Source organism: Serinus canaria, chromosome 12, assembly GCF_022539315.1.
Source record: "Serinus canaria isolate serCan28SL12 chromosome 12, serCan2020, whole genome shotgun sequence".
NCBI lineage: Eukaryota > Metazoa > Chordata > Aves > Passeriformes > Fringillidae > Serinus > Serinus canaria.
This window is the reverse complement of record NC_066326.1, coordinates 499,147-525,777: the sequence shown is the minus strand read 5'-3', so window position 1 is coordinate 525,777 and position 26,631 is coordinate 499,147. Positions and strand designations below refer to the sequence as shown.

General features: G+C 52.7%; 1 protein-coding gene across 1 annotated transcript in view; it reads right to left on the bottom strand.

Annotated features, from left to right (window-relative positions):
* The window catches only part of SRGAP3 (SLIT-ROBO Rho GTPase activating protein 3), a 66,487-nt gene that overhangs the window by 15,529 nt on the left and 24,327 nt on the right, over positions 1–26,631 (bottom strand). Inside the window, exons 2-11 of the mRNA XM_030227909.2 lie at positions 23,902–24,094; positions 20,824–20,986; positions 16,197–16,259; positions 11,326–11,511; positions 9,797–9,925; positions 4,630–4,851; positions 4,088–4,189; positions 3,667–3,864; positions 2,320–2,404; positions 1,748–1,775 (exon numbers count right to left, since the gene is read on the bottom strand). Coding sequence (XP_030083769.1) covers positions 1,748–1,775; positions 2,320–2,404; positions 3,667–3,864; positions 4,088–4,189; positions 4,630–4,851; positions 9,797–9,925; positions 11,326–11,511; positions 16,197–16,259; positions 20,824–20,986; positions 23,902–24,094 — 1,369 coding nt within the window. The remainder of the gene's footprint in view (positions 1–1,747; positions 1,776–2,319; positions 2,405–3,666; positions 3,865–4,087; positions 4,190–4,629; positions 4,852–9,796; positions 9,926–11,325; positions 11,512–16,196; positions 16,260–20,823; positions 20,987–23,901; positions 24,095–26,631) is intronic.

Below are 26,631 nucleotides of genomic sequence, written 5' to 3'. Positions count from 1 at the left end.
CTGAGGATTTGATGTGTAGTTCCACGCACCCTGCAGCCACTGACACTGGTGTGACCTACAGGGACACCACTCCAGCAGAAAACCAACAGCATTGGTGGCCAGCTGGAATTAACACCTGCCTCCCACCACTGCCAGCTCAGCACTCCCTCAGCCTGAAGAGGCACCAAGAGCAGCTGAGGAGATATATCCAAAATAAATAATATATCCACAGCTACCCCAGAAAACGCTGGGGTATTCCTGCTTGTTCTTAAGCATATTTCACTCTGCTCACAGAGAGAGGCCAGAATGAGGACAGTGGGAACACCTCCACAGTGCTGTATCTGTTTGGAATCCCAGGGGTGGGGACGACCCTCCCATTGCTAGTGGCAGGAAAGCTGGGACAGGTTTCACTGCAGTACTGAGGACACTGGACTGCCACTTGCATTAATGCTATTCCCAGCCCAATTCCTCTGGATAATGAAGGACATTCAGTGTCTAGATCTAGAAAAAGGAGAAAAACACCACAAAATCCCAAACAGATTTCTGCCCTGCCCTCTGGCCCAGGCTGTACTGATGTCTGCAGGGGAGAGAACACGACTGCAAACACACACAAAACTGGGTGCTGAGAGCCTTCATGCAGGAGAGCTCATGGAACAGACACAGACACTACACAGAGCTCAGTGCAAAGGGGACAGTGGGTCTGCTGGCTCCTTAATCAGATGCCTCTAATTAAGTAACTTGACTGTAGACTGCTACAGCTTCCAGCCACTCCTTTGAGGGATAACTGGGGAGCAGAGGTGATGCTGTCCATTGGGAGCAGCCCTGTCCCACACACTGCAGGGACTGCAGCCCCCAGCCAGGGCCCTGCAGGCACCCCTGGGGCCCCAGGGCCATGTCAGCTCCTCGAAATGCCACACTGCACAGCCCTGCTCTCTGAAGGGGGCTCTCTGTCCTGACAGCACCTCGATGCCCCGCTGGGTGCCCAGCCCTGGTGCTGGCAGCACAAGGAGCCTTCTTCCTGCCTGGCAAGGCTGCCCAGCCTGCACCATCTGCTTCTCCACTTCTAACAGGGAGCAGAGCTTTTGGGGCTGGAATTATAAATTCTATTAAACACAAACAAGGTTGAAACAAGCTGACATACAGAGAGCATCTTCTAGGGAGCTGTTTGGAGGCCTGTGTCTCACTGTCAGAACCCCAGCACACTCCTAAGCAAACCACTGGAGCTCTGTGAAGATGCTTCATGGACTGGACACAGATCAAAGCCTCCTCTCTGTCACTTCTTCCCCAGCCCTTTCTCCTGCAGTAGAGGGATGTAGCCTGTGATACAGGCATGCTCTGCACTCACAGGTAAAGCAGCCAGAGCTGGGAGAGGATTTCAGGGACATAATAAAATCCTCAAAGGAAGAGGGATAGCAGGGAGTGAGTGGACATCTTGGTATCACCCTATCTGAACACAACCCCACCTCAGCTATGCTCCAGGACATTGCACTGTGCTGACAAAGCACATCCAGGCACATCAGAGCCAGCCAGCCAGAAACCACACTGCAGCAGAACCAAGGGCTGCTTGCCATCCCCCTGAGCCCAGCACTCCAGGCCATGCAGCAAGCTGTGGGGCACAGAGACTGCCAGCCTGCCAGCACAGGGGGCTGGAGGTGGGTAACTGAACCCCACCAAGCTGCACCAGCAGCAAAGCAAACCCCCCCTTCCACAGCCCCCTCCTGCCAGCGCCAGCCCTCCCAGGAGCAAGTAAGGGGAAGAAAGTGCTCACCTGGTTGTTCCGCACTCAGCCCTTTCACCTGTAAGAAACACAAGTTCCCATCATCCCTCCACATCAGCCACCAGCAAAGGACTGCAGAGCCCAGCTGCACAGGAGCTCACACCCTCACTGCTGGCTACTACCCCCCAAGGAACGGCTGCCAGCAGAGAGAAGCTGCATTTGGGGAGGAGAGATGCCCACCTGGTGCCCCACCATTAAAAGACACATTAGAAATCTGGAAGGAGAAGATTAGAATCTTCTGGGGGAGAAGAGGGAGTGGAAGGAAAGAGGCAGAGGGTGAAAGTGAGTGGCAATCTCTGCTGTTGGAGAAGTAACCCAGAGTACTTCAGCACATAGTTTCAGATTCAAAGAGATTTCTATATGTGCACTCCCAAAGAAAAGTGGGAGGAGTAATCCAAGGAAATCATGGTTTTGCATGTCACTGGTTAGGCTGAGCAGCAGCAGCCAAGCACAGAACCATCAGTCACTCAGGAGAACACACACGGGGGAGGCTGGCAGATGACACATGGTTTAAACCCTCTCAGGTTTTGGGAGGATCCTCCCTGGACCTGACCCCAACTCACCTTCTCCCAGAGTTTGCTTCAGCAGGTCGTGTTTAGCCTGGAGCTTCGTGATGAGGTTACTGCCATTCAGATACTCCTTAAATTTCTGGAATTAAAGAACAAGGGGGTGGGTTAAGCACACGGCCCCTAATGGACACTCACTGCTGCCCGGGGGCTGCCGGGGGGCTCAGGAGGCTGCAGGCTGCACCAGCTGTGCTGCAGGGCTCAGCAGGGTCTGATCACTTCTCCCTGCTCCAGCCACTGCCCTGATGGTCTTATTAGCCTGGTCTCCTTGGAGCTGCCCCTCCTGCCTGGGAACGCAGGGGCAAAGAGTTCAAAGCCAGCTTTCTTTTGTCAGGCCTCTGGGAACAGCCTAGGAAATCAAAGCAGCTTCCCCTGCACTGCCAAGGCTTCGCCTCTGTGCAAACCAACAATGGCAAGCAAGAACTGCCAGTGCCTGAGCCTTCACAGGCAGGGACTGCCAGGTGCCCCATGCACTGGTGACACTGTGCACAACAACTGCCATCCCCCAGTGAGGCTGTCAGACACCCAGAACACTCCAGAGCAAGGCATTACACAGGTAAGAGGACAGAGGGAGACAAGAGATGGAAAATGGAAGACAGAGAATGGGAAAGATCAAATCTCTGCAAAAACCATTAAAGTAATCCCAAGCACAATTCCAAATGAAAACTGCCATTTCCCTCCAATTTACAATAATAGTACTAAGAGAAAGCAGAAGAAGCTCTTCTATGCACATGTAATACATCACAAGATGCTGTTAACTGTAGGCTATGACCCACACTGAAATGAGGGAGACTTCTGGGGAACTCATGGCTGCTGCCTGTATTTCAAGTACCAGAAGAGAGACCTGAGCCCTGCCTGGGAGTGCAGCATGAGAGCTGCAGGGCAGGCACACCACAGCCCTGCTTTTGTGCCTTCCTTGGCACGTCAGTGACTTCAGCTCATCCATGGGCCAAGGGCAAATTTAAGCTGTAAAGGCTAGAGAGGAAGACTTGGGTCATAGTTCACAGTCCTGAAGGCCTTCCTGAAGAGACCCTGGATGGTGGCCCATGGTGAGGCCACCTGGAGTCTGCACCCTGCTCTGAGCCTCGCCTACTCCACTCAGTAAGTTTTGAATCTCATCTGGCTGCTCCGGTTGTTCCTTCAAAGAGAAAAACAAGGCAGGCACTGGATTGTCAGTCCCTATGTAGTGCCCTGCCACTGAAACGCATTCCAGACCCAAATCTGACAGAAGACAAGAACTTAAAGAGACTGAATTGGTTCTTGCTCTTCACTAATGAGCACTTAACTGGGCCTCAGCCCTGGCAATTAATGCTTCGTGTCCTGTATGCCTGAGCTGAGACTCACAGTGAAATAGAACATTTCAGTCTCCTGCTGGTTGGCTCTCCTCTTGGCAATGTTGATTTTGCTCATGTAGGTCTCTGATGCAGCTGATTTGACCGACTCAGTGGAGCGGCTGTGCTGGAAGGCATCTGAAACATCAAAATCTTCCACTGTCAGCATGTCCTGCAAGGTCTGCATCGTGGCATCCAGTGTTTTCCGTACCTATTGGAAACAGGACAGCGTGGGTTTGAGGCAGACTGGGAAAGGACACATCTTGAGCCAAAACAACCACTCAATAGGCAGCTCCTGAGCCCTGGGCTAGCATTGGCTGCAGTCCGTGGGCACTTCCAGCTCTGCCATAGGAGGGGCTCCACACCTGAGCATACCAGGAAAGCTCCAGTGGAAGAAAGGCTCAGCAGTGCTGTCCACAGAGCCCACCTCTTACCTCTTCATTCTCTATCTTGAGGGTGGCCAGCCGAGACTGCAGCTGGTGGTACCGCATCAGCAGCTCGGTCTGCACAGGCTGCTGGGCGCTCACCTGGCACACCTGAGACAGGAGACATTCCACGGGTCATGCATGGACCAGACACACATTTCCATACCCACACCATTCCCTCCAGCCCCCACAAGCTCCTGGCAGCCTCCAGAGAGGTAGTGTTGCTGTGAGTCCCATGAGCAGTGCCCTGGACCCAGGCCAGCACCGAGTGTTTCTGCCATCTCCCAATTACAGCAGGTTAATCACAGCTCCCCTGTGCAGATCTGTGGGGCAGAGAGAGCCAAACCATGGGCTCCCTAATTGGGACAGACATGGAGCAAGAAGCAGCCTGAAAGGAGGAGCCCTAACGAGCCCAGAGTCTCATTAGGAAAGGAAACGTGAACAGCAGAGTGTGAAGGCAGCAGAGAGGGGTAAGGAGTCCGGAAGAATTTCACAGCGCTGGTTCAGAGGAGGGCCAGGCCCCTGTGCAGCCCCACAGGTGAGCACGTTACCTCATCCCCCATGTGTGGCTGGAACTCGAACTTGAGCGGCGGGCAGAAGACCTGGTTGCACATGTCCATGATGGTGTGCTTGTCGCTGCGCGCGTCCAGGTTGTCCACGGCGTTCTCGATGATGTCCAGGCCCTCGTGCCGCGACGTCTCCAGGTTGTACTCAGCAGACAGGTACGTCCTGAAGGTCCGAGCGAGGCTGGCGTGGAACCCCAGATCACAGCACTGGGAAACACAAAGCAGGGTCTGGTCACACAAACGCTCCCAAAGCGTTTTGCAAGGTTCTCAAACACAGATGGAAGTTAACGTGGCAGTGGACACCATGCCCTGTGGTGTGTGCACATGCTGCTCTGTCCCTGGGCAGCTGCCTGCCTCCCACCATGGAGCAGCTCCTCATGCTGCCGATCACTCTCACGTCTATCTCGGGGAAAATGATAAAACTTGGAGTTAACTGCTGCCAAAATACTGTACTTTAGACAGAAAGAAAGGTTTTAAACATTGTCCCCACTATAACTGAACTTGGCATGTCAAGTGCTGCACCAGCATAGGGATTTGCTGCCCTGAAAACCCCATCAGAGTTGAGCCAGTCCAACCTGTGACCAATCCCCACCTTGTCACCCAGCCCCGAGCACTGAATGCCATGTCCAGCTACTCCTTGAACACCTCCAGGGATGGAAATCACCACTTCTCTGGACAGCCCAGTGTCTGACAACCCCTTCTGTGAAGAAATACTTCCTGAAATTCATATTGATAAACTAAGTGAAGCCCAAAAACTCAGCTGGTGCCACAAGCAGCTCTGACCCAAGAAGCCATCTCATGCTCGGTGCCAATGTGAGGTGACACCGTTCGGCTCAGATCACGTCATGGCAGGGCTGTGCTTGCTTCAGCCTCTGCTAAAACCAGCAGCAGCAAAGCTACACTGCATCAATTGCCAGCCCCACTGTTCCTCCTAGTCTTTAAAACCTGTGAAAACCCATGCACAATTACAAGCAGTTTTGTAAAAACTATCAAATTGTCACAGCTCTCCATTTATCCTGCTTCTGTTTAGCCTCTAATCACATTGAGAGTATGGGCAGTTATGGACCGGCACTGACCTGCCTTAAAAAAATCAACAAGCAACACAAAAAAGATCAGGGGTGAATTTCCATTTGCTGCTCGGGGCAAATCCTCATTCTGTGCTGCAAGTCTCTCCCATGAGACAGTTTCAGCATGAACACCCATACGACCACTGCAGGCTGTACAGAAACGCCAGAGCTGGAACGATGCAGTCGAGGGGCTGCCACACAGACGGGGCAGGGACCAGGACCAGGATCTCTGTGCCAGCACTGGGGAAGGACCAGCACTGCAGCCCTGAGCAGCTGACCACAGCCCTGTGCCCTGGGAACAAACCGTGCGTTCCCCAGCACCTCCCACCCCCTGAAATCACAGCTACTTTGCCACAAAAAACAGTACCAGGAGCAAATATCTGCCACTGTTCAAGGGTGGGAATTCCCAAAGCACACAAAACCAAGTCACTACAAGGCCAAGCACTGAACAGCAGAGAACCCAAGCAGAGGGGCTCAGGGCATTGCCAGCTGCTTTTAGGACAAAATCCCACATGAAATGCTTCCCCTTTTTTGCTGCTGGGCTCGCACTGAAGCCGGCAGTGATTTGCAGTGCCCAGAAATCAGCTGCCCCTGAAAAGCAGGGCAGGCACCTCCTGTACACTCTGCAGCCCTTGAAGCCCCTGGTGATCAGCACCACGCCAGCTGCTTCACACACGGGTGCCCAGAGAAGAAAAGATGGAGCAGGGATTTCCAGGCAATTCCCAGAGGAACACACAATGGGGAGGGGAGAAGAAAAAGGAAGAAAAGAAAGACTTCAAACCGATGCTCCCAGCCCCAGAACAAATGGCATTTTCTCACCCCTCTCATCCCTTTGATGGCAAATAAATTAGAACCACAAATAATAATCCCAGCCCTTCCGCAGCGCCTTTCATCTGCCAAGCTCAGAGCTCCCCAAGCATTAATTCATCACGGCTGGTAACACCCTGCAAGGGGTGGAAATATCCCAGCGTTCAGCCTGAGAAACAAACTGGCTCCTGGAGCTCAAGCAAGCACATTGGCCAAAACACCATGGGAGCAGCCAAATACCTGTGTGCCTCCCACTGCCCACCCCAGAGCTGCAGCGGGGGCAGTGCTGGGCTCCGGGAGAAGGAAATGCACACAGTGCTCTGTGGCTCCAGCAACTTCGAGTCCCTCTGTTATCTGGGAGGCTGAACCTGCACATGACAGAGCTCAGCCAGGCCCACGCCTCAGACCTGAGCAAGTGGAACCCCAGAGTAACACCTGAGTAGCACCTGGGTGCCCTGCAAGCCACCCTTTACCATCCCAGGCAGAGCAGTAACGCCCCTGCCTCCAGAGGACCAGCACTGCCTGCAAACAAAGAGCCCAGATCATTTGCTCTGCTCTGTTCCCTCTTCTTGTTTTTTTCCTTTTTTGTTTTTAAAAAATATTCTGCATTATTTTTAATTATATGCATAATACATAATAATTATATGCTTATTTTAATTTCTGGCCTCTACTCTCTTGACATTGCTGCAAAATCCAGAGCTGTACTCTGCAGCAAGTAAATCACAGAATCCCAGAATGGTTTATGTTGGGAGAGACCTTAAAGATTATCCAATTTCAACCACCCTGCCGTGAACAGCAACACCTTCCACTAGCCCGGGTTGCTCCAAGCCCTGTTCAACCAGGCCAGTAAAGCCAACTGAGGATATTTGGCATAACTATTTCAGCTGCTGTTTCTGGTCCCTAACTTGACTCAGCTAATTTTTCCAGGGACCAAGCAATTCCACAGTTCCATATAACACTGAATTTCCTCAGAGTTCCCCTCCTTTCCTGGCTTGTCTCAGATACAGCAATCACTAATCCATAGGGAAGTGGGCTACTGCTCCAGAAGGACTCAGAGGAGGCTGCACACATTTTGGCAGATCAGTTTGTATGGAAACTGCCTGTTCCATTTTCTCTGCTGAATCTAGTGATATCTTTCATGCGACCACTTCAATCTATCTTGCAGCCATTTCCCAGAGAACTCCAGAGGGATGGATAAGGAGCTTTATCTCCTCTTCGCATACGTGGCCGAAAAGATTAACTTGGTCACACAGTTAATGACAGTAATGAGACAAGCCCAGGCGCTTAAACAGACACACGTGTCACCCGAGGAGGAGGCCCTGCGGTGCACTGACAGTCCAAGGCTAATTTGATCTATCTCTATATTCTTCCCTTCCTTTCTAGGACAAAGCAACAAGGCCACGGGAGACAGAGGGGCAGACGGCTCTGCGCCCCTTCATGGCTCCTCTGATGGGCTTCACAGTTCTCATTAAGCCACAGCCCTGGGAGGATTCCCTCCCTCCCTCCCTCCCTCCCAGAGCAGCTGGGGCCTCTGCCTCACCAGAGCAGGAGAGTGGAGCACGGCTTTGTCACCAGCCACTGCTCTGCAGGGACGCCCAGGGAGCAAGTGATGGCAAGGCTGTGCCCAAGAGATGACACTGAGGCAGCTGGGATTTGGGGGAAACACCAGTAAATTGGCTCTGCAGTGTCCTGAGGGTTTGGATTTGTGTGAATCAGCAGCTGCACGTGGCAATTTGTACTGGAGGTGGAGGGTGTGTGAGCCCTGTCACCTCTCCCATGTCCCAGAGAGCCAGCCCAGGGCATCTCTCACCATTCCGCAGTGGAGCAGGGTGAAGGAGCTGCCAGGAGCCATGGGGGCATGGCCAGCCGGGCTCAGAGTGCGGCCAGCCGGGCTCAGAGTGCGGCCAGCCGGGCTCAGAGTGCGGCCAGCCGGGCTCAGAGTGCGGCCAGCCGGGCTCAGAGTGCGGCCAGCCGGGCTCAGAGCTGCCCCAGGCTCAGGAGTGCCCAGCCGGGCTCAGAGCTGCCCCAGGCTCAGGAGTGCCCAGCCGGGCTCAGAGCTGCCCCAGGCTCAGGAGTGCCCAGCTGGGCTCAGAGCGGGGCTCACACAAGCTCAGCTCACAGATCCAGTATTTTGTTTCTTTGGTGAACAGACTTTATAACTGGGGAAATTTCATTGCTTCATGTTAAAGATGCTTTAGCTGAAGTCCCTGAAGGGATTCTGGAATGTGGGAGAAATGCCATCTGCTGACTCCAGAGGAAGTGTCAGTGAGGAAATAAAAGTTGGGAAGAATAATATAAACAGACAGAGCTAAAATGGAACTCAGCAAATCTCCAGAAAATCAAAGTTCAAAAAACTCCACAAAACCGAGTCATTCTTGCTTAACAAATAATTTAACAAAAGAAAGATAGAATATGCACTGCAAAAGCAGAAAGCCTGCAGATAAATCAAGGTGTTCTCATACCCTGCCATTCAAATGTCTCCAAGATCAACTTACTTTTTAACACATCTTCAATAGTAAAGAGAACAAAACGTAATGAAGAGTATTTTATGATGTATCAAAATCTTGAAGTCATCAGGGGATTTGCATCAGACTTACTTTAATTCTCAGAAGTGTAACTACATGCTAATGGGCTAGGAAAGTAGGTAAACACTCAAACAGCTTTTTGAATTGTACATTTAGGTAATGATGGTAACTCAGTGCTTCAAGCTCAGCTATTTATGCACTCACTGAGGCAACTCCAGCAGGAAGAAACTGCACAGTGAAATCTACAAGCTGTGGGATGCCTGATAAAGGAAGAAGCAGGAATCCCTTCTCTGGGTAAATCCCTTCTTTGAATCATCTCAAAGCAGTTTGTAGGAGTCACCAGAGTTCAGTTCCTGCCATTGCCATGAAGCTGCCTCCAGCAGTTCCTGCCCTGAGGCCATTCCCTGCAAGGAGCACCAGGACAAAGCCCCAAGGTGCCTTCCCCAGCCAGGACAGCACTGCCACTGTGCTGAATCCCCACCAAAGTCACCGAGTAGCAGAGAGAAAAAACCCCTCTGGCTCAGCATCAAAACCAAGGCTGTGTCTGACCCTGGGGAGCATTTCTCTGTCTCAAGCACAGACTAACCAAGGGGCCAAGAAGAAAACTCAGTCTCACCTGGCTGACCCCAAACCCAATTCACAGGACACCTTCATCCCCAGCTAAGAATACCCTAAGGCCCCCAGAGACAGCCCCTGAGCAGCACAGGAGTGCAGCTGAGTGCTGAGCAGCTGGCTGCCCAGGCAGGCACTCACGTCGATGAGGTCCGAGACGTCGTGGATGTAGTACTTGCTGACGGCCGCGTTGGTGGCTGCCAGGTTCAGCAGGTAGTCGTTCCTGGCCTTTGTACACTTCAGCTTGTTCTCAGAGTACTTGGCTTGTCTCTGAAAAAGCACAAACGGGATGGTACTGGCACAGTTTCTCCTGCCACAGACCCCCACAGCACCCTGCAGCCCGGGAGTGATGAGGTAATTACTAAACTTGGTATCTGGTGTGAAAACAGGAACCTTGCCAGGGTGGAGGAGATCCCATCTGAACACCCTCACACTGTCAGCCAGCCATGATGAGTGCATCCTGCTCAGAGGTACTTGGAGCCCCTGAGCACAGATGCTGCTGGGGATTTTGGCATCAGTCAAAACCAGAGGGCCAAATTTTCCCCCTAGAAATGCTGACATATGTTTGGACTTGCTCCAGATGTGTGCAGCTGTATCAAAGTGGAATCTGGCCCAGAGGCCCAAGCTGCACAATTCAGAACAGGACCCAGAATTCAAAACTGTAGGAAAGCAGATGTGCTCCAGATCTGGGACATCTGCTCAGGCAGATCCCTGCTCTGAAGGCTGAATCAAAAGATTAACCCTTCTGAGAAGTTCACTGTTAGAAATGTCCCAGGGCTGGGTGAGCCAGCGAGCAAAGGCATCTGGCTTTGGTTGGGGAAACTGTCTCCTTTTCTCCAAAATTAACACAAAAACTTGTGGAGATCCCGAGGTCACAGGGATTTGCTAAGGCCAGAATGGCACGAAGGGTTTTGCCTAACAAATCTATCTAAATACTGCACTCTCACTCCCAGACCATCTACAGAGGAAGAACACTGGTATTTCATAGATCCAACTGGTTTTTTGCTACCAGGAGTCAGTGCCCGAGCAAACCCAAGGCTGTTGTTCATTGTTAAAAGCCCAGCTTTAAAGAACACATCCCAGACAAACCCCAGTCCTCCAGAGCAGGGTCTGCTGTCTGGACCAGGGTGCATTCCCACACCAAGAGGGGTACCCTGGTGCACTGCCCTCCTCAGCACAGCCTCTGGGGTCCCAGCTGGCACAGCCAGGCCCCCACCACACCATGGCCCAAGCTGCTGCTGGAGAAGCAGCTCCCACCACCTCTCCCTGTCCTGTGCTCCAGCAGCCATCGTCCCCAAGGCCCCTCCAGCTGCCTGTCTCAGCTCTCCCTCCAGAGAGACAGCCAGGAGGGTTCATGTGGCTCCTGTGCAGGCCCACCACCCCATCCAAGGCTGCACTGCCTGTCCCTGTCATGTCATCCTGGCTCTGAGTCAAGCCTTCTCTAGAACCTGGTTCTGGCCCTTCTCCACAGCCTGGAGCAGGGAAGACACTTGTGATGGCATCCCTGGGCTGCCTTCAGCAGAACATGCACACGAGACACCAGCCTTCCTAACCCCTTCCCAGAGATACAGGAATGACTTCACAGACAAGGACAAGGCTGAAGCAAACCCCTGCTGCCTGCAGGGAGCCCCAATCCCAGCCCAGCTCCCTCTTCCTCCCCTCTCACCCACCTTCTCTTTCATCTTCTCAATCTTCTTTACGGAGCTGCGCCGCTGAGGCCGGTCCTCGTGTCGCAGCAGGTTCACACTGATGTCCCCTGACTTGTTGAACTGCTTTTCCTCCTGCTTCTCTGCCTCCTTCAGCTTGCTCTCAGCGCTGATGCTCTCTGCATGGTACATGTGGTAGGTCTTCATCACCTGCAGACACAGGAGGTCATGAGCCCCCTTCCCATGGTCACCTGCAGCACCAGAGCAGGACAAGCCAGCAGCCCTGGGCAGGGCAGAGGGGCTGTGGGGGCCACCATGGCATTAAGGATCAGAGTGGGGGGCAAAGCTTGAGAGGTGAATCCCAGCCCTTCTTCTAGAGGCTCCAGGCTGGCCTAAGAACTGTGATGACACTCAGTCCCACTGGGGGGGGCGTGATCCAGCACACACCTGTAGTCAAAGGACACTGTGTGCCTGCCAACAGGAAATAAGGAATAACCTCAGAGCTCTGCAGCTGGGATAAGGGTCTCCATAACACGTGCCTGTGAGGGAGCCCACAGTCACCCCGAACTCCCTTTTGACCTAGCCCCTCTGTTCCTACACTTGGACTTGCCAAGCCATCAGACAGTCCTTGCTCTGCCACCCAGACAGCAGAACCATCCAGAAGTGGAGGAGCTGCAATCCCGAGGCAGAAATGGGGTTTGTCTCCTGTCACCACCTCATCGTCCCCTTGCTGCCACCAGCAGGCACAGGCAGTGCCAGCATAGGTGCAGCAGCACCTTGTCCTTCACATTCCAGATCCAGGAGGGATAACGCTGGTCCTGGAACACTCTACAGGCAAAACTTCCAGCACAAACTCCCCTTTCAGAAACAAGAGCCCAAAGGGCACACTGGATCATTTTAATGGAGCTGGCAAGAGGGACACATCTGCTCCTCTCTCTTTATGCCTTTAGTCACACTGTCCCCTTTTATCATCTCCCTTCAGGATGTGGGTGGTTTATTTCACATTGCCTTGACACAGCACACAGCGCCTGACTGCTCACTGCAGTCAGCCTCAGCAGGGCTGGGCACTGCAGGCTGGGACACGCTGGGACGGGCTGGGACACGCAGGGACACGCTGGGACGGGCTGGGACGGGCTGGGACGGGCTGGGACGGGCTGGGACGGGCTGGGACGGGCTGGGACACGCTGGGACGGGCTGGGACGGGCTGGGACGGGCTGGGACGGGCTGGGACGGGCTGGGACGGGCTGGGACGGGCTGCCTGAGGCCCAAGGGTTAAAGCAGAGCAGGAACCCCCAAAGGCAGGGGATTTTTACACACAGCTTAATGAAGCAAACACAGCTTTCCTCAGCTGCCAGCAGGACCCAGCAGTGTTTGACTTGGAGCAGGTCAGGCTGAGCTGCAGGACCCCTCCTCCTGCCAAGTACAGCCCTCAGCAAAGCAGGCTCCCAATGCCCATCAGAGCTGCACAAACCTGGCACTGCAGGGACACCCCAATGCCAGGGACACCCCAATGAGAGACAGGCAAGGGGCAGTGAGCAAAGGGTCCTGCTTGGCCCTGAGATGCTGCACTTCCAAACGCCGCAGATTCTTAACACAGATTGCAGCCACATATTTCAAACTGCCTATTCTGCAGTCAATGTCACAGGACACACACAGACCAGATGATTCCTGGGATTTTCTTAAAGAGAAGGACAGAGGGTTTCACTGAGCCCTCCTCACCCTCACCACCTACATCCTCTTGTGAACACACAGAGGTGAAAAAGCAAAGTGCTGCATATTAGGGCTCCAGGCAGTAAGAGGAAAGGTTTCTGCAGCACGCAGAGAGGCCCTGACACAACATGGCAGAGAAGCCCAATGAGTAACAGGGCTCCAGACTGCAGGGGTTTTGTGAAATCTAGAGGTTATGGACAGTTACCCAACCAAAATAGACACCTTAAATAACCCACTGTGCTCCTCACCAGCTGCCCTGCCACACAGCTCACTCCTGGAAATTCAGAGCAAATTTCTGTTTATATCTGCCTTAATTTTGGCCAGGGCCAGGCTGCAGTGCAGCAGTCAGCCCTGATCTGCAATTCCCTGGTGCCGTGCTGGTGCCCGCAATCAGATCACGCCGTCCCTGGCCTGCAGTGCTGTGACACAAAGACAAACTGCCACAGCTGCGTCCCGGGGATCCTTCCTGCAAATCAGTTAATTAGCTGCAGCCAAGGAGGAAAAATATGTTCCAATGTTCATTAGTTATTTAACAACACGAGTTGTGTTTTCCATATTAATTACATGTTCTGGATAAAGGCTGTTGCCAAAATACCGGCCGTAAATGGCACTGCTGGCAGTCTCCAGCTACAAGGGCTTTGTTCTCCTCAACAGCTCAGCCCCAAGGTTCTGACCCAGCAGAGAAGCCAGAGCAGAAATGGGGTGACTGTGTCAGGTACAGGCTCAGGCCCCCTCAGCCTTCTGCATTTACCAGCTCCAACTCGGACTTCTCTGGAATTCATAAGGAGGAACCAAAGCTGTGGTTTTAACTCACAGCTGAACTATTTCTGCACAAAACCATTCACAAGCATCTCCACTTCAGAATGAAAGTCATCCACTTCCATTTTGATTAAAATCAGTGTGGCTTTGGTTCTCTCCATACAGACTCCACAGGGTGACTTGCATCAGAACAGCAACAAGGCTGAGCTAAAATCAATGCAGTTGTTTTGGCTTAAGTTTGAGACAGTGAATGCCTGAGAAGCCTGTAAAAAACTGAAGTTTCCACCCAGTGCACAGAATTCCCCTCAGAGAGGCTTAAAAAGCAGCCTCACCAGGGCATGGATGAGCTGTGGGTAAAGGCCTGGCCAGAGGCAAGAAAATCGACCTCCCCTGACAGCAAAGTGACATTTCTGACAAAGCAGCAGCCTGGTGTCCTGCGAGCCAGGTCCCTACCCCGTGTCTGGCTTTGTCAGCAGCCACAGCTCCCGTGCTGCTCATGGGCACCCAACGTGCTGCAAAGAACACACAACAGCAGCTCAGCCCCAAAGGTGTCCCCAGGCACCCCCAGCAGCCCTGGGCTGGGGGCAGCTGGGCCCCTTTCACCTGATGGCTCAGGAACAGAACTCCCAGCAGGAGCTGCTGGCACCAAGCAGATGTGAGGTGACCCTGATTGCCCCACAGGCTTTTTCTTCATGCCTTTGAAGCACGTCCCTTCCCTGCTCCCTCCTGCCTGGATGACACAAGCAGTTTGTTATCTCAGCAGCAAGGCTGAACGCAAACACAGAGCTCTTCCAGCTGTCCCAGTTTCCCATTCAAACCAGTTTGTTTCACCATTCAAGCCCACTCTGCTCAGCACCTGCAGCAAAGCAGTGAATGGGAGAAACCTCAGCTGCTGTGAGGATGAGCAGAATCACCCTCTGTGCTCTCCCTGGTCACTGCTTGCACTGGGACCTCAGGACAGTGCTGACCCCAGCGTGTCCCTCGGGGATGGCCCTGTCCCGTGGCTGGGTTCAGAGCAGGCTGCTCCACAGCTAGACAGGTCAGCCCAGCCCTTGTCAGGCTTTCCTTGTTGTGCATGTGGCATGCTGCTGCTGTAATTAATCCTAATTAGTCACCACCCCTAACACAGCTTGTGACATTCAACCATCAACAATGCACTCCCAAATCTCACACAGGCTTTTTAATCTGATCTGCTGTCCACCCACACTGCAGGTCTCACAACAGTCAAATCCTTCAACAGCCAGTGCAGGAACCGACCTGTTAAGAGGAGATTTATGGCAGAAATTTCAAATATAATCATTCATGCCCTGTTGTTTAGGCCTGTTCTTCAAAGATGAAATAGAATGATTGTTTAGGAATAAACCTACTGCAGCATTATTTATGTACCAGTTACAGATACAACCAAAGAAAGCAAGTGTATTATCTCAATTTTACAACAAAAGGCAGACTTTATATGGTTTTGTTGTTCCTAAACCACAAATAAAATAAATTTTAAAAAAACCACTTGCTACAGGGCAAGAGGCAGAAGCAACACAAAGACTTTTACTACTCTGCTATGAAAACCTGCTTGAAGAGCCATATCCTGACTAACAGCACATGATCTCACTGGGAAGCACAGACAACTCTGCAGCCAAAGTGCTCCTCAGGGCAGAAGCTCCCCTATGAGCCAGAAGTTTTCTGCATTCCCCAGCAGAAGGTTGTGTTCAGCCATCCCTCCAGGGCTCACAGGGACAGGGAGGTGTCCAACCACGGCCAGCTCAGAGCCACTGGAATCCTGGAAATTCCAACCCAGGGTCTGAGCAGGGCCAAAAGGTAACGTGGTGCCTGAGCCCCAGCAGGTGAGGGCACTGCAGACACAGGGATCTCACTGATCACACCCAAACAGCCCCAGCAGGTGAGGGCACTGCAGACACAAGGATCTCACTGGATCACACCCAAACTGCCCCAGCAGGTGAGGGCACTGCAGACACAGGGATCTGACTGATCACACCAAACTGCCCCAGCACTGAGGCACTGCAGACACAGGGATCTCACTGATCACACCCAAACAGCCCCAGCAGGTGAGGGCACTGCAGACACAGGGATCTCACTGGATCACACCCAAACAGCCCCAGCAGGTGAGGGCACTGCAGACACAGGGATCTCACTGGATCACACCCAAACTGCCCCAGCAGGTGAGGGCACTGCAGACACAGGGATCTCACTGATCACACCCAAACTGCCCCAGCCAGGCTCCAGGGAAGCAGATGGGCACTGGGACCCAGCCCATGGCCTCCTCCAGCACTGCCACCCCTGCAGTGAGGAGAGAGCCTCTCCCAAAGGATGGGAGGGGAAGGAATGGGCCCTGCTGCAGGACAGCCAGGGCAGAGCCTCCTCAGACTTGCCCCAGGCTGCAGCCAGAACAGTGGGATGAGCTCAGTGCTCACCGTGTAGAGCTCATTGGTGACTTTCAGGAGCTCCTCGTGCATCTGGAGGCCAATCTCTTTGCTCTGCAAGACAAAAACAAGAAGATGTGAGACTGTTATGCTCAAAACATGCGGATCTAAAATGAAAATACATTTCAGAGGAATCTGAAATGTGAATACACAGCACAGCAAAGCCTCATGCCGTTTCAGAGTGGCTCCATATTCATTTGAGGTTGACGTTTGCCCATGGATCACCCAAACTGGGTTTCAGAGACCATGAGGAGGAATTTCATATAATCTAACCTATTTACCCTGCAAAACAGATGAATCTAAAACTACAGGCAACACTGCTTTGCCCTTCCACTGGTAAAATTCATTCCCAGCCCACAGCCAACTCCCCCATTTGGGTATAAGACACAACACTGTCCCCCAGTTTGGGGACTGGCAGAGATTCACTTTGAGACTGGCAGGGTGTACATCATCCAACAGCCATCTGTGTTCCCTAGATTGGCATTTCCAGCCCCACAGCATCACCTGCCAATCTGTCTTAATCTGAAACACTCTGCTGCTCTGTGATTAAACACATCTGCTGCCGGACCTGCAACTCCAGCCAACGCTGGTATTTCAGAGCAAAGACTACCAGGGCTCCCCAGCACTGGCATCCCAGGTTTACAATTCCCTTGGCCATGACCCACCCCCCAGCTCCTCCTCAGTAACTCATTTTCACTATTCTGACCCAAGTGAACCAAAGCATCTTTGAAAAAGGACACAACAAAATAGCCACACCACAGTTATATAATAAAGTTTCCAGTTTCACAACAGCAGCAGCCAAAGTTCAGCCAGCTGAGGAGACACTCACTGCCAGTGAGGAACTCCTGGCATCCTCCTGTCTGCTGAAATCCCATTACCAGCCTGTGTTTTCCCTTTCCTTGCCAGGCAGGATGAGGCAGATGCAGTTGCCAGCCTCCTACAGCATGGACACAGCCCTTCCTGGAGAGGCCACGGCACGGGGAGCTGCCCAACACTGGAGCTTGGCTGCAGATCAAACCAACTCCTACTGCAGCCCAGCAGCTGGAGGTGCTGGGATGTACTCACACTGCTCTCCTGCCTGCCTGTCATTACACCACAAATCTCTCTGTGGAATCTTCTTGGCTAGGAAATACTTATTATAGCTTGAAGATGTGTTTAAACTAAGTATAGACACTCCCTCCTCCCTCCCTAAACCAAACCAAAACAACCCTGAGCAGTTTCTCCCAGATTTCCTCAAATAACTCCAGGAAGTTTGGTGCACGTGGGCAGGGAAAACAACATTCCATCAGGCTGGGTGACAAGAGAAGCCCTTGACACAGAAAGGTCCTCTAATTCCAGTCTATGGGAAAACCTACAGACTTTGAAAATTAAATTAGATTATTAGAAATTAGACTTAAAGCAAAGCCTGGAGCAAGGAGTCTAAAGGGTGAAAGTCCCCCCCAGGAACCACAGTGTGTCCGTGAGTTAGTGCCAGGGTACCTGGGACAGCCCCATCCTCAGAGCCTGACTGAGCACACTGGTCCCACTCCCAGTCAGTCCCTGTCTCCTGCCCACCAACACTGATGGTCATCACTGCTCTCAAAAATCTCCCTGGGGCCTAATTCACAACAGAGCTGTGATAGATGTGCATCCCTCCAGACACAGCCCAGAGATGTTTGGGGACCTCCTCACTCTCTGCAGCTCCCTAACAGGAGGGTGCAGCCAGGTGGGGGCCAGGTTCTGCTCCCAGGGAACAAGGGACAGGACAAGAGAAAGCAGCCTCAAGTTGTGCCAGGGAGGTTTAGGTTGAATATTTGAAAAAAATTTCTTCTCCATTCCTGCAGGAATTTAAAAGCTGTGTGGATGTGGTCTTTGGGGACATGGTTAGTGGTGGCCTTGGCAGTGCTGAGGGAAGGGTTGGACTCAATGGTCTCAGAGAGCTTTTCCAACCTAAACCGTTCTGTGATTCTAATGTGAGTTATTACAGTCAAGGTCTCCAAACAGGAGCCACATGTACCCCTCCAGCCATCCCTGCTGCCAGGGTGACAGGCACTCCCCAGACCAAGGCTTCCCAAAAGCCAGGGTGGAGGACAGGACAGGACAGGACAGGACAGGACAGGACAGGCTGGTGGCATAAGCTGTGGCCCAGGCTGAGCTGCAGCTCCTGCCTCTGCCCCAGATTTCCTGCACCATGCAGGGCAAGGCCACAGAGCTGTAATTTTCAAACCAAATTTTAGACTCTGAAATGAGCAACACGAACTGGCTCAGTTGTTGTTCATGACCTACACCTGCCCAGAGCCAATTGCTTGCAGACACTAACCCAACACCTGCCCCTGCTGCAAAGGGTCTGTGGCACCCCTGAGGGTCTCCCAGCATCCAAGAGGGCAGGGAGGATGAGTGAGGATGCTGGAGCCTCTTCCAAGCCCAGGCAAGCGAGCAGCTGAAGGACTTGCCTCTCCTCCAAGCCTGCTGCCTTCCCTTTCTCCAATGAAACCCTAACCCTTCCCTGGGACTGTTCACATTTACATAATGAATGCAGGAAACACAAAACCTCCTGGCTCCTCATGTCCCCGCAGCGTGTCACAGGCCATTAACAAACTCTAGATGGGAAGAATTAAAAGTGACATTTCTGGAAAAAAATGTTACTCTAATTTACCATCAAAGAGCAATCTCCAGCACACCCAGCAGCTGAACCACGACTGCTTTAACCCTTCTGCAGCCAGGTTATCTGCCAGCAGCCTCACACAGCCTGGCCCCCCTGGAGGAGGGCTTTACCCACCACACTCAAAGCCAGACTGGACACCTCAGTGAAAGATCCCTCCTCTGAGCAGCTTCACATGCTGCAAGGCTGGACCTTCAAGATCCATTTACCAGCATGCTCCTATTTCCACACAGGTGCCCCAGGTTCGCACTGAGCACTGCTGTGAAGAGGGAAGTGCAGCCACAGACCCCTTCAGACAAGGGGTTGAGAAAAATAAATAACCTGAATATGCCCAAAAGTGGCAGCTTCCCTGTCCACATGAAAGGCAAACATTGACACAAACTAAGTCTTTTCCCTAATTTAGCTGAACGTTATTTCCAGGGACAGGCAAGTCCAAGGAGCAAACCCAGTGAAACCCCAGATGCCCACATCTGTAAAGGTTCCTCTGGATGGAACTGAGGTGCTGGCTCTGGCAGGCTGCAGAGAGTCACGCCAGCTCTCCTGGCAGGAGATGGAGGAGGGAGAAACAAGGAGCAACCATTTCTATTTTTATTTCTATTTCTATCAAATTTAAGTGTTGAGCCTTAGAAGTTGAAATTTAACTTCAAAGATGAGGGGAGGTGGAAGAACATCAAACACAAAGAAATAGTTCTGCTGAATGGATGGAATACTTCACCATCCTGTCCTGGCTGAGGATGGACATACAACAGGAAAACACTCAGAACACTCAATATAGATCCTTGTTTGCAAGCTGGCTGAATTCGTCCTGGGTTTCCAAATGAGACACACCATCCACAGACATGGGCAGGGAAAGCAGAAGCATAGTTTAAATATAAATCTCAAAAACCAGTGCAGAGCAAAATGCAAATGGGAGGAACACTTCGAGACAGAACCAGACTAACCAACAGCTACCAAGTATCTCCATTTCTGGAGGGCAGAGAACAGGAACAGGGATGATATCCCGCACCAAACCGGCCAACACAAACCTGACCTTGCAGTTTAATTTCTAGGTCAGGTCTATAAACTAGAGGAAACTGGCCATAAAAACATCACATGAAATTTATTCTCCAGTCAGGCTGAAATTTCAAGATAAGCCCTGATTATGAGCCTTCTCCTGTTGGAGAGGCAGGTGCCCTGTGGCTCACCCTGCTCCCTCACTACAGTCCCCAGCTGCCCCTGATGAAAACAAGGCCACAGAGCCTACCCTCTGCTGGGACTCTGTTCTTACCACACTCCTCACCTTCAATGAACAGCTCTGGTCCACCTGACTGTGTGATTCTCAGAAGTCTCTGATGCTCCTTTTTAATTTGGTTATCATTAATAATTCTGTATCATCAGCAGATTTTGTCATCTTACTGTTCAGGCTTTTTCCAAATAATTCATTAGGAACTGCACTGGAACTCTCCTTCCCTTTTTTCCTGCCTTTTAACCAATCATTAATCCAGAAAACAGCCCCTCTCTACTCTTCAACAGCTCTTCAGGAATTTCAGCTAAGGCCCTTTTCCAGTGAAGGCCCTACAACCAGCCAATGACATGATCTCTGGCTCCTGGAAATACCTCCATCGAATTTCTGAGGCATGACTCTTGCCCTGGGGAAGCACAGTGACTACTTTCTTGTACCTGCCTCATAGCTGCCATCCTGCTCCTGAGCAAGGTTCCACCCAACAAGCCTGTTCTGACCTGTTCTCTGGAGCCTTCCAAAGAGTCTTGAAAAAATGTCAGTTTCCACCTCTCACTTCTCTGGCCCTGACACTTTGAGCACCAGGTCACACCTTACACTCTAGACTTGACAGGTCTAGATCTCAGTTTCTTTCAAACTCTACCTGCAACGACTTTTAGTGATAGTCCTTGCAAGATTTGCTCTGCAACATTGGTGACAATTCCATTTTAGACTAAAATGCCAGGATGGGCACACACAGAGCAAGGCTGCCCAGTTACCTTTTTGAAGAGCCTGATGACATCCTCACTGATCTGCGACAGCCGGACGATGACATTGTTCATGAAGATGTCGTTCAGGGTGGCGTGGTCTCGGCTCTCCCGACGGGTCTGCGTCAGAACCAGGTACCAGCAGTTCACAGGGGACAGGAGGTGCTGATCTTTCCTAGACAATTGTGGAAAAGAACAATCCAAAAGGCCAGGTGAACACATCAAGAAGGCACACATTTTCAAATGAACACCATCAGCACATCGCCTCCCTCCCCTGCAAACAGCCACTGGGATTCGGGGTGTGATCTCCTCTCCCAGCTGTACCAGCACTGCCACGCAGGGATGTCCAGTGCCACACAAGCACCTACACCACACCACGCCCCCAGCCAGCCCCTTCCCAAACTGGGTGCTCTGGAAGATGGCCCAGGAGAAGAGACATCCCTGGAATGGGAGAGAGCTTTGCTCGTTCTTTCCACTCGTGGTACGAATACAGCTGTCACTGCTGCAGAAGGGCCCTTGTCCACCCCGTGCACTGTGCTGGCTTTAGTGCACTGAAAGGTGCTCACAGAAGGGTTCTGCATCCAACGTTACCTCAGAGGGTCTGTGCACACTCAGGTGTGCTGTGGGGGACAGTGTGGAGACTGCAGACCGCTGTGCATGCACACACAGACAGAACAACTGCCTGCAGACAGCAGGACAAGCCGTGGCCCTGGAGGCAGCACGTTGGCCAGAGCCAGGGCTGGGCACAGCCCACTGCACACGGCTGCACAGGGACAAAGGAGCCTGCAGGGACCGTGAATCCTGAGTGTCACAGCCTCATCAGAATAATGACACACATGAGCAGCTGGGGAAGCAGTGCAGATGGGCCTGGTAAGGGCAGGTACAGAGCAGTCTGGAAGATAAAAATGTATGAAGGGAATCTCTGCACATGGAATGGACAGTGAGCACTCACAGGAGAGCACTGAAATCAAGCTGACCCAATTAACACCACCAACACCAGCACTTCTGCCCAGGTCCTTTAGAACAGTGGAGAACCACTTGTCACCTGTGGACACTGCACAGCAGCAGCTTCTAGAATTGTAAGCAATGCAAAGTCCCAATACTGCTCCGAGCTAATGGGTGAGGCCAGACACCCCCTGAGCCTCTGTGGGCTCCATCTCTGAACCAGAGCTCCTTCAATTCCTTGGCGCACAGCACAGCACCCAGCACCACACAACCAACACACAACAGCCAGATGCCAAAAGGACAGGCAGCACCTCAACAGCAACTCAGCAGCAGCAGAGCTTGGCATAAGACAGCAGTAAAGCCTCACACCAGAGAGACCGAGTAAACAGATTAAATGGGATTTAGTAGTATGGAATAAATAGGATTTAGTAATGTAACAGCAAAAATCACTGCTCTTGCAGCTGAAACAGGAAAAAAATCACCAGGGGTTAGAGGAAGAAACAGACTGTGAAGAGCCTGGGGCTGGTGAGGAGAAGGGCAGCAAGCAGGCAAAGCCCAGGCTCTCTGTGAAAGGCACTGAACAGCAGCTGCAGTCTTTGGCCACTGAACTGAACGACATGAGTTTCATCTGGAACAAAGGGCACAATTCCAGCTGAGAGACTTTCACAGATACCGCTGGCAGAAGAAGAGACAGGGACAAACACTGCGGTCAGGGAGGCAAAGGTGGAGAGCTCAGGTGCTGCAAGGAGAGGAGCCAGGACCAGCACCTGGCTCCATGCTGCCAGTGCTGCCATACAGACCCAGGGCACAGATTGTGCTGGGCACAGGGCACACATCCTGTCGGGCACAGGGCACACATCCTGCTGGGCACAGGGCACACATCCTGTTGGGCACAGGGCATACATCCTGCTGGGCACAGCCCCTGCTGGGCACAGGGCACACATCCTGCTGGGCACAGGGCACACATCCTGCCGGGCACAGGGCCTGCTGGGCACAGGGCACACATCCTGCAGGGCACAGGGCACACATCCTGCTGGGCACAGGGCCTGCTGGGCACAGGGCACACATCCTGCCGGGCACATGGCACACATCCTGCTGGGCACAGCTCCTGCACTGCCCTTGCTGCCCAGCGAGACCCCGTGCCCCCGACACCACCAGGAGAGCCGGCTGTGGCAGGAGACACAACAACCCACAGCAGCTGCAAGCCCCAGCACAAGCACCAGGTGTGGCCCCACAGAGCCCAGCTGGACACCTCTGGCCTGGCACACACGGGGAGCAGGGAGCAGCCCCCAGCTGCAATGTGCAGTGGCCTCCATAGAGCCCTGAGGTCAGCAGCCAGCAGAATGGCACAAGCCGGTATCCTCACCACAGAGCAGTCACCTCCAGAATGAAATTTTGAGTCAAGGCTGTTTTTCTTTCTATTTTTTTCAGATATTTTCTGGTATAGCCAAGCTCACAAGTGTGGTTAAACTGAAAAGAAGCTGCTTTTGAAAATACATATTTACATATTCATGGATTTCACAATTGCATCACTGGTTTGATTCTCACACAATCCCAGGACTCAGTTCATATTTCCTACTTCAAAGCTTTGTTTCACAATATTTCCACTAAGGATCTGCCTCCCTCCAACACCATACGGCTAAGCACAGAAAAAGCAGATACTTTATTGCAAATAAAGTGCAGTAAACTCCATTTCCAGAAACTGCTTCCAACCCTGAGCCTGCCAGTGAGCCTGCACGAAACACGCAGCACCTGGACAGCTGCTGACTGGGCTACACACAAAAACCAGGGCTATAGACCAAGCCCACCACTATTTGCACAACCAAATCAGTGGCTGAATTCAAGACCCTTCAAACGATCAAGGGGTTTGACTCCTTCCTAGTGCCCAGTTCCTATTTCATTGTATTGCTCCAGAAGCGCTCAGTCAGTGCAATTCCCGCAGCACAGGTCAGCGATGCTGTGGTGGAAGTCTTGGACAGACACACGTCCAGTTCCTCCTGTGGCCCACGCAGGGATGACACAGACGAGGTCACAGCTGACTTCTACTCTGCTTTAGGACCGCGATGCTACATTCCAACCTCCGGTGCCCAGAGCAGCCCCTGCCCCTCGCTCTGCACCAGTCTGCCCCTGGGAACAGCCACTTACTTGAACTGGTGCTCTCTGGAGCTGCGGATCTTGGAGGAGAAGCGCTCAGCCAGCTTCTCCAGGCTGCGGGAGTACTCCAGCTCGATCTCGGCCTTCCTGCGGAAGAACTCCTGCAGGTCCTGCAGCAGCTGCAGGCGCGACTCCGACTGCTGCTCCAGGCATTTGAACTGCTCCACCAGCTGCGTTCGAATCTCTGCAGGCACACGAGAGGGGAGGAACAAAAGACATCAGCTACAGACACTGGCCAGGAAGGCTCTCCTCCCTTGTGCTAGAGCAGAGAGCACAGCTCTGCTGGAGCTCCCTCCAAGCCCTGGGTGAATTCAGGGCTCAATAAGGCCACAGGATCTGCTTCCCAAGAGAGAGCAGAACAGTGCCACTGACCAGCCTCACATTAAACCTTATTCTTTGTCAAAACAAAACGGTCTTACAACACTGAGACCAACCTCAGAGCTTTCAATTGCCTTTTGAAACCAGAAAACCATACTTCTACCTATCTGGAACTACCTGAAATCACATTATTCTCATATAAACTAACATTTTATTTCTCGATAAATGTCCACATGAATACCTTCAAGACAGCCAGCACTGACCTCAAGAAAGCTGGCACTGCCATGCACCCTTCTCTCACCCCATCCCCCTGCACATGGGAAGTTCAGGATGGGCTATTAAATAAACCCAGTTCTCCACAGGCAAACACCAGTGAAAAGCAGGCACTGGAAAACCCTGGGCAGTAAAGACTTGCAAAGGTCGGAGCCTAAATTGACACAGGGGAGGCCAGGGGAGCCGGGAGAGCCTGCAGCATGGGCTTGGTGCTGCTCCAGCAGCACAGCCTGCCCCAGCAGCTGCGGACCGGAGCACCCTCCTCCTCCTCCTCCTCCTCCTCCTCCTCCTCCTCCTCCTCCTCCTCCTCCAGGAGATGGGGTTTTGGCACAGCACCCCCTCGGCAGCCCCGCCAGGCCAGAGCTCGCTCTGGCTGCTCAGACAGGGCCAGACAAAGGCAGAGGTTTCTCTAGCAACGGGCTGGGCCGAGGCAGCCAGAGCCGGTGACCCTCCCGTGCCAGCGGGAGCGGGACAAAGCCGGGCACGGAGCTTGAGCCCACCCCGGCTGCTCCAGGGTGCTGGATTACCTAAATTACCCATCCAGGAGCACAGCACTGTCACAGATCGCCCAGCCCGGCTGCTCCAGGGTGCTGGGTTATCTGAATTACCCATCCAGGAGCACAGCACTGTCACAGATCGCCCAGCCCGGCTGCTCCAGGGTGCTGGGTTATCTGAATTACCCATCCAGGAGCACAGCACTGTCACTGGGCCCAGCCTGGCTGCTCCAGGGTGCTGGATTACCTAAATTTCCCATCCAGGAGCACAGCACTGTCACAGATCGCCCAGCCCGGCTGCTCCAGGGTGCTGGATTACCTAAATTTCCCATCCAGGAGCACAGCACTGTCACGGATCCTCCCGCCGGGCAGCCTGAGACAGCCGCTCCTCTAACATATGCTTCACCCCACTGATTTGTGACAAGTGAGAAAATATGCTTGGCAACAAAAGCCATTATTTTCTCACAACTGGGATTAGACCCAATAGTTCATTGCAAATATAGCACAGCAAGCTGGACTCAGGGAGGATCCAATTCTTATACAAATACAGAACACACTAACAAGGCCATTTGACTCTCAGTTGTTTTTATGCCCCCTTCAGAGTATCCACGTGCTGCCTTCCCTAGGAGTCCAGCCCTCTTCATGACAGAAATACCTCGGGTGCATTTCCCAGCGCTTTGTCACCCCATGTGTGACCAGCACACGCCGTTTCCCCTGGGAGAGCCCTCACGCACACTCGGACTAATGCAGCTCCTGGATCCACTATGGAGCACTATGGATTCCAGCAGAATCCCAGCTGTGGCCGTGAAGCCAGCACAGCCCCAGGGCTCTCGGTGCCATGCCCAGGAGCCGGGCTCAGGCATTTTTCAGAGCCCACGCGTGACCGTGGGGCGCTCCTGGACACGTGTGCCTTCCTGGCCCTGGCCCTGCCTTCCCTGCACAGCAGCTCCCGGGGCTGGGAGCAGCAGCACAGGGATGCAGGGGATGGGGTGCCACGGAACCATCCACCTTCTCTCAGGGCTGCAGCCAGGAGAGGCTTTGCCAGGCCCCAGCAGTGACAGCACCGGGCCTGAACAGCCGAGGAGCTGCAGGCCCAGGGCCTGGAGCATCCCCAGACAAATGCCAGGGGTGCCTCCATCTGCTGTGCCAGTCCCTGTGGAGCAGCTGGAGGGGACCTGCAGTGAAAGCAAACAGCCCAAAGCCGCTCAAGCCTCCCCTCTCCTTCCTTCTGTGTGATTAGTAACATCACTGCCTAGACAAAGACAAGAGATACGGCTCCTGGTAAAACAAAGAACAAACAAGACAAGCCTTTTATCTGAAGTACTCCTGGTTAAAAAAAAAAAAAAAAAAAAAAAGAGAGAGAGAAAGGAAAACACTTCTCTCCAGTATGAAAACAACTCCTGTGGCACTGGCATTTTTCAGGTATTTTCATGTGTGTCTGTAATCCCCAGCCAGTGCTGCAGACTTTGTGTGCACAGCCCCAGTTTTCCCTCGTACCCACACCAAGTCTCCACACTGCGACTCCCGGGCTGTGAGGCAACACTTCATCTGCAACCACTCAGAAGGGCAGTGAAAGTGTGAGATATGGTATCTTGAACCAGTGACTTCTTCCCTCCTGGGAAACCCTTGCCCTGGA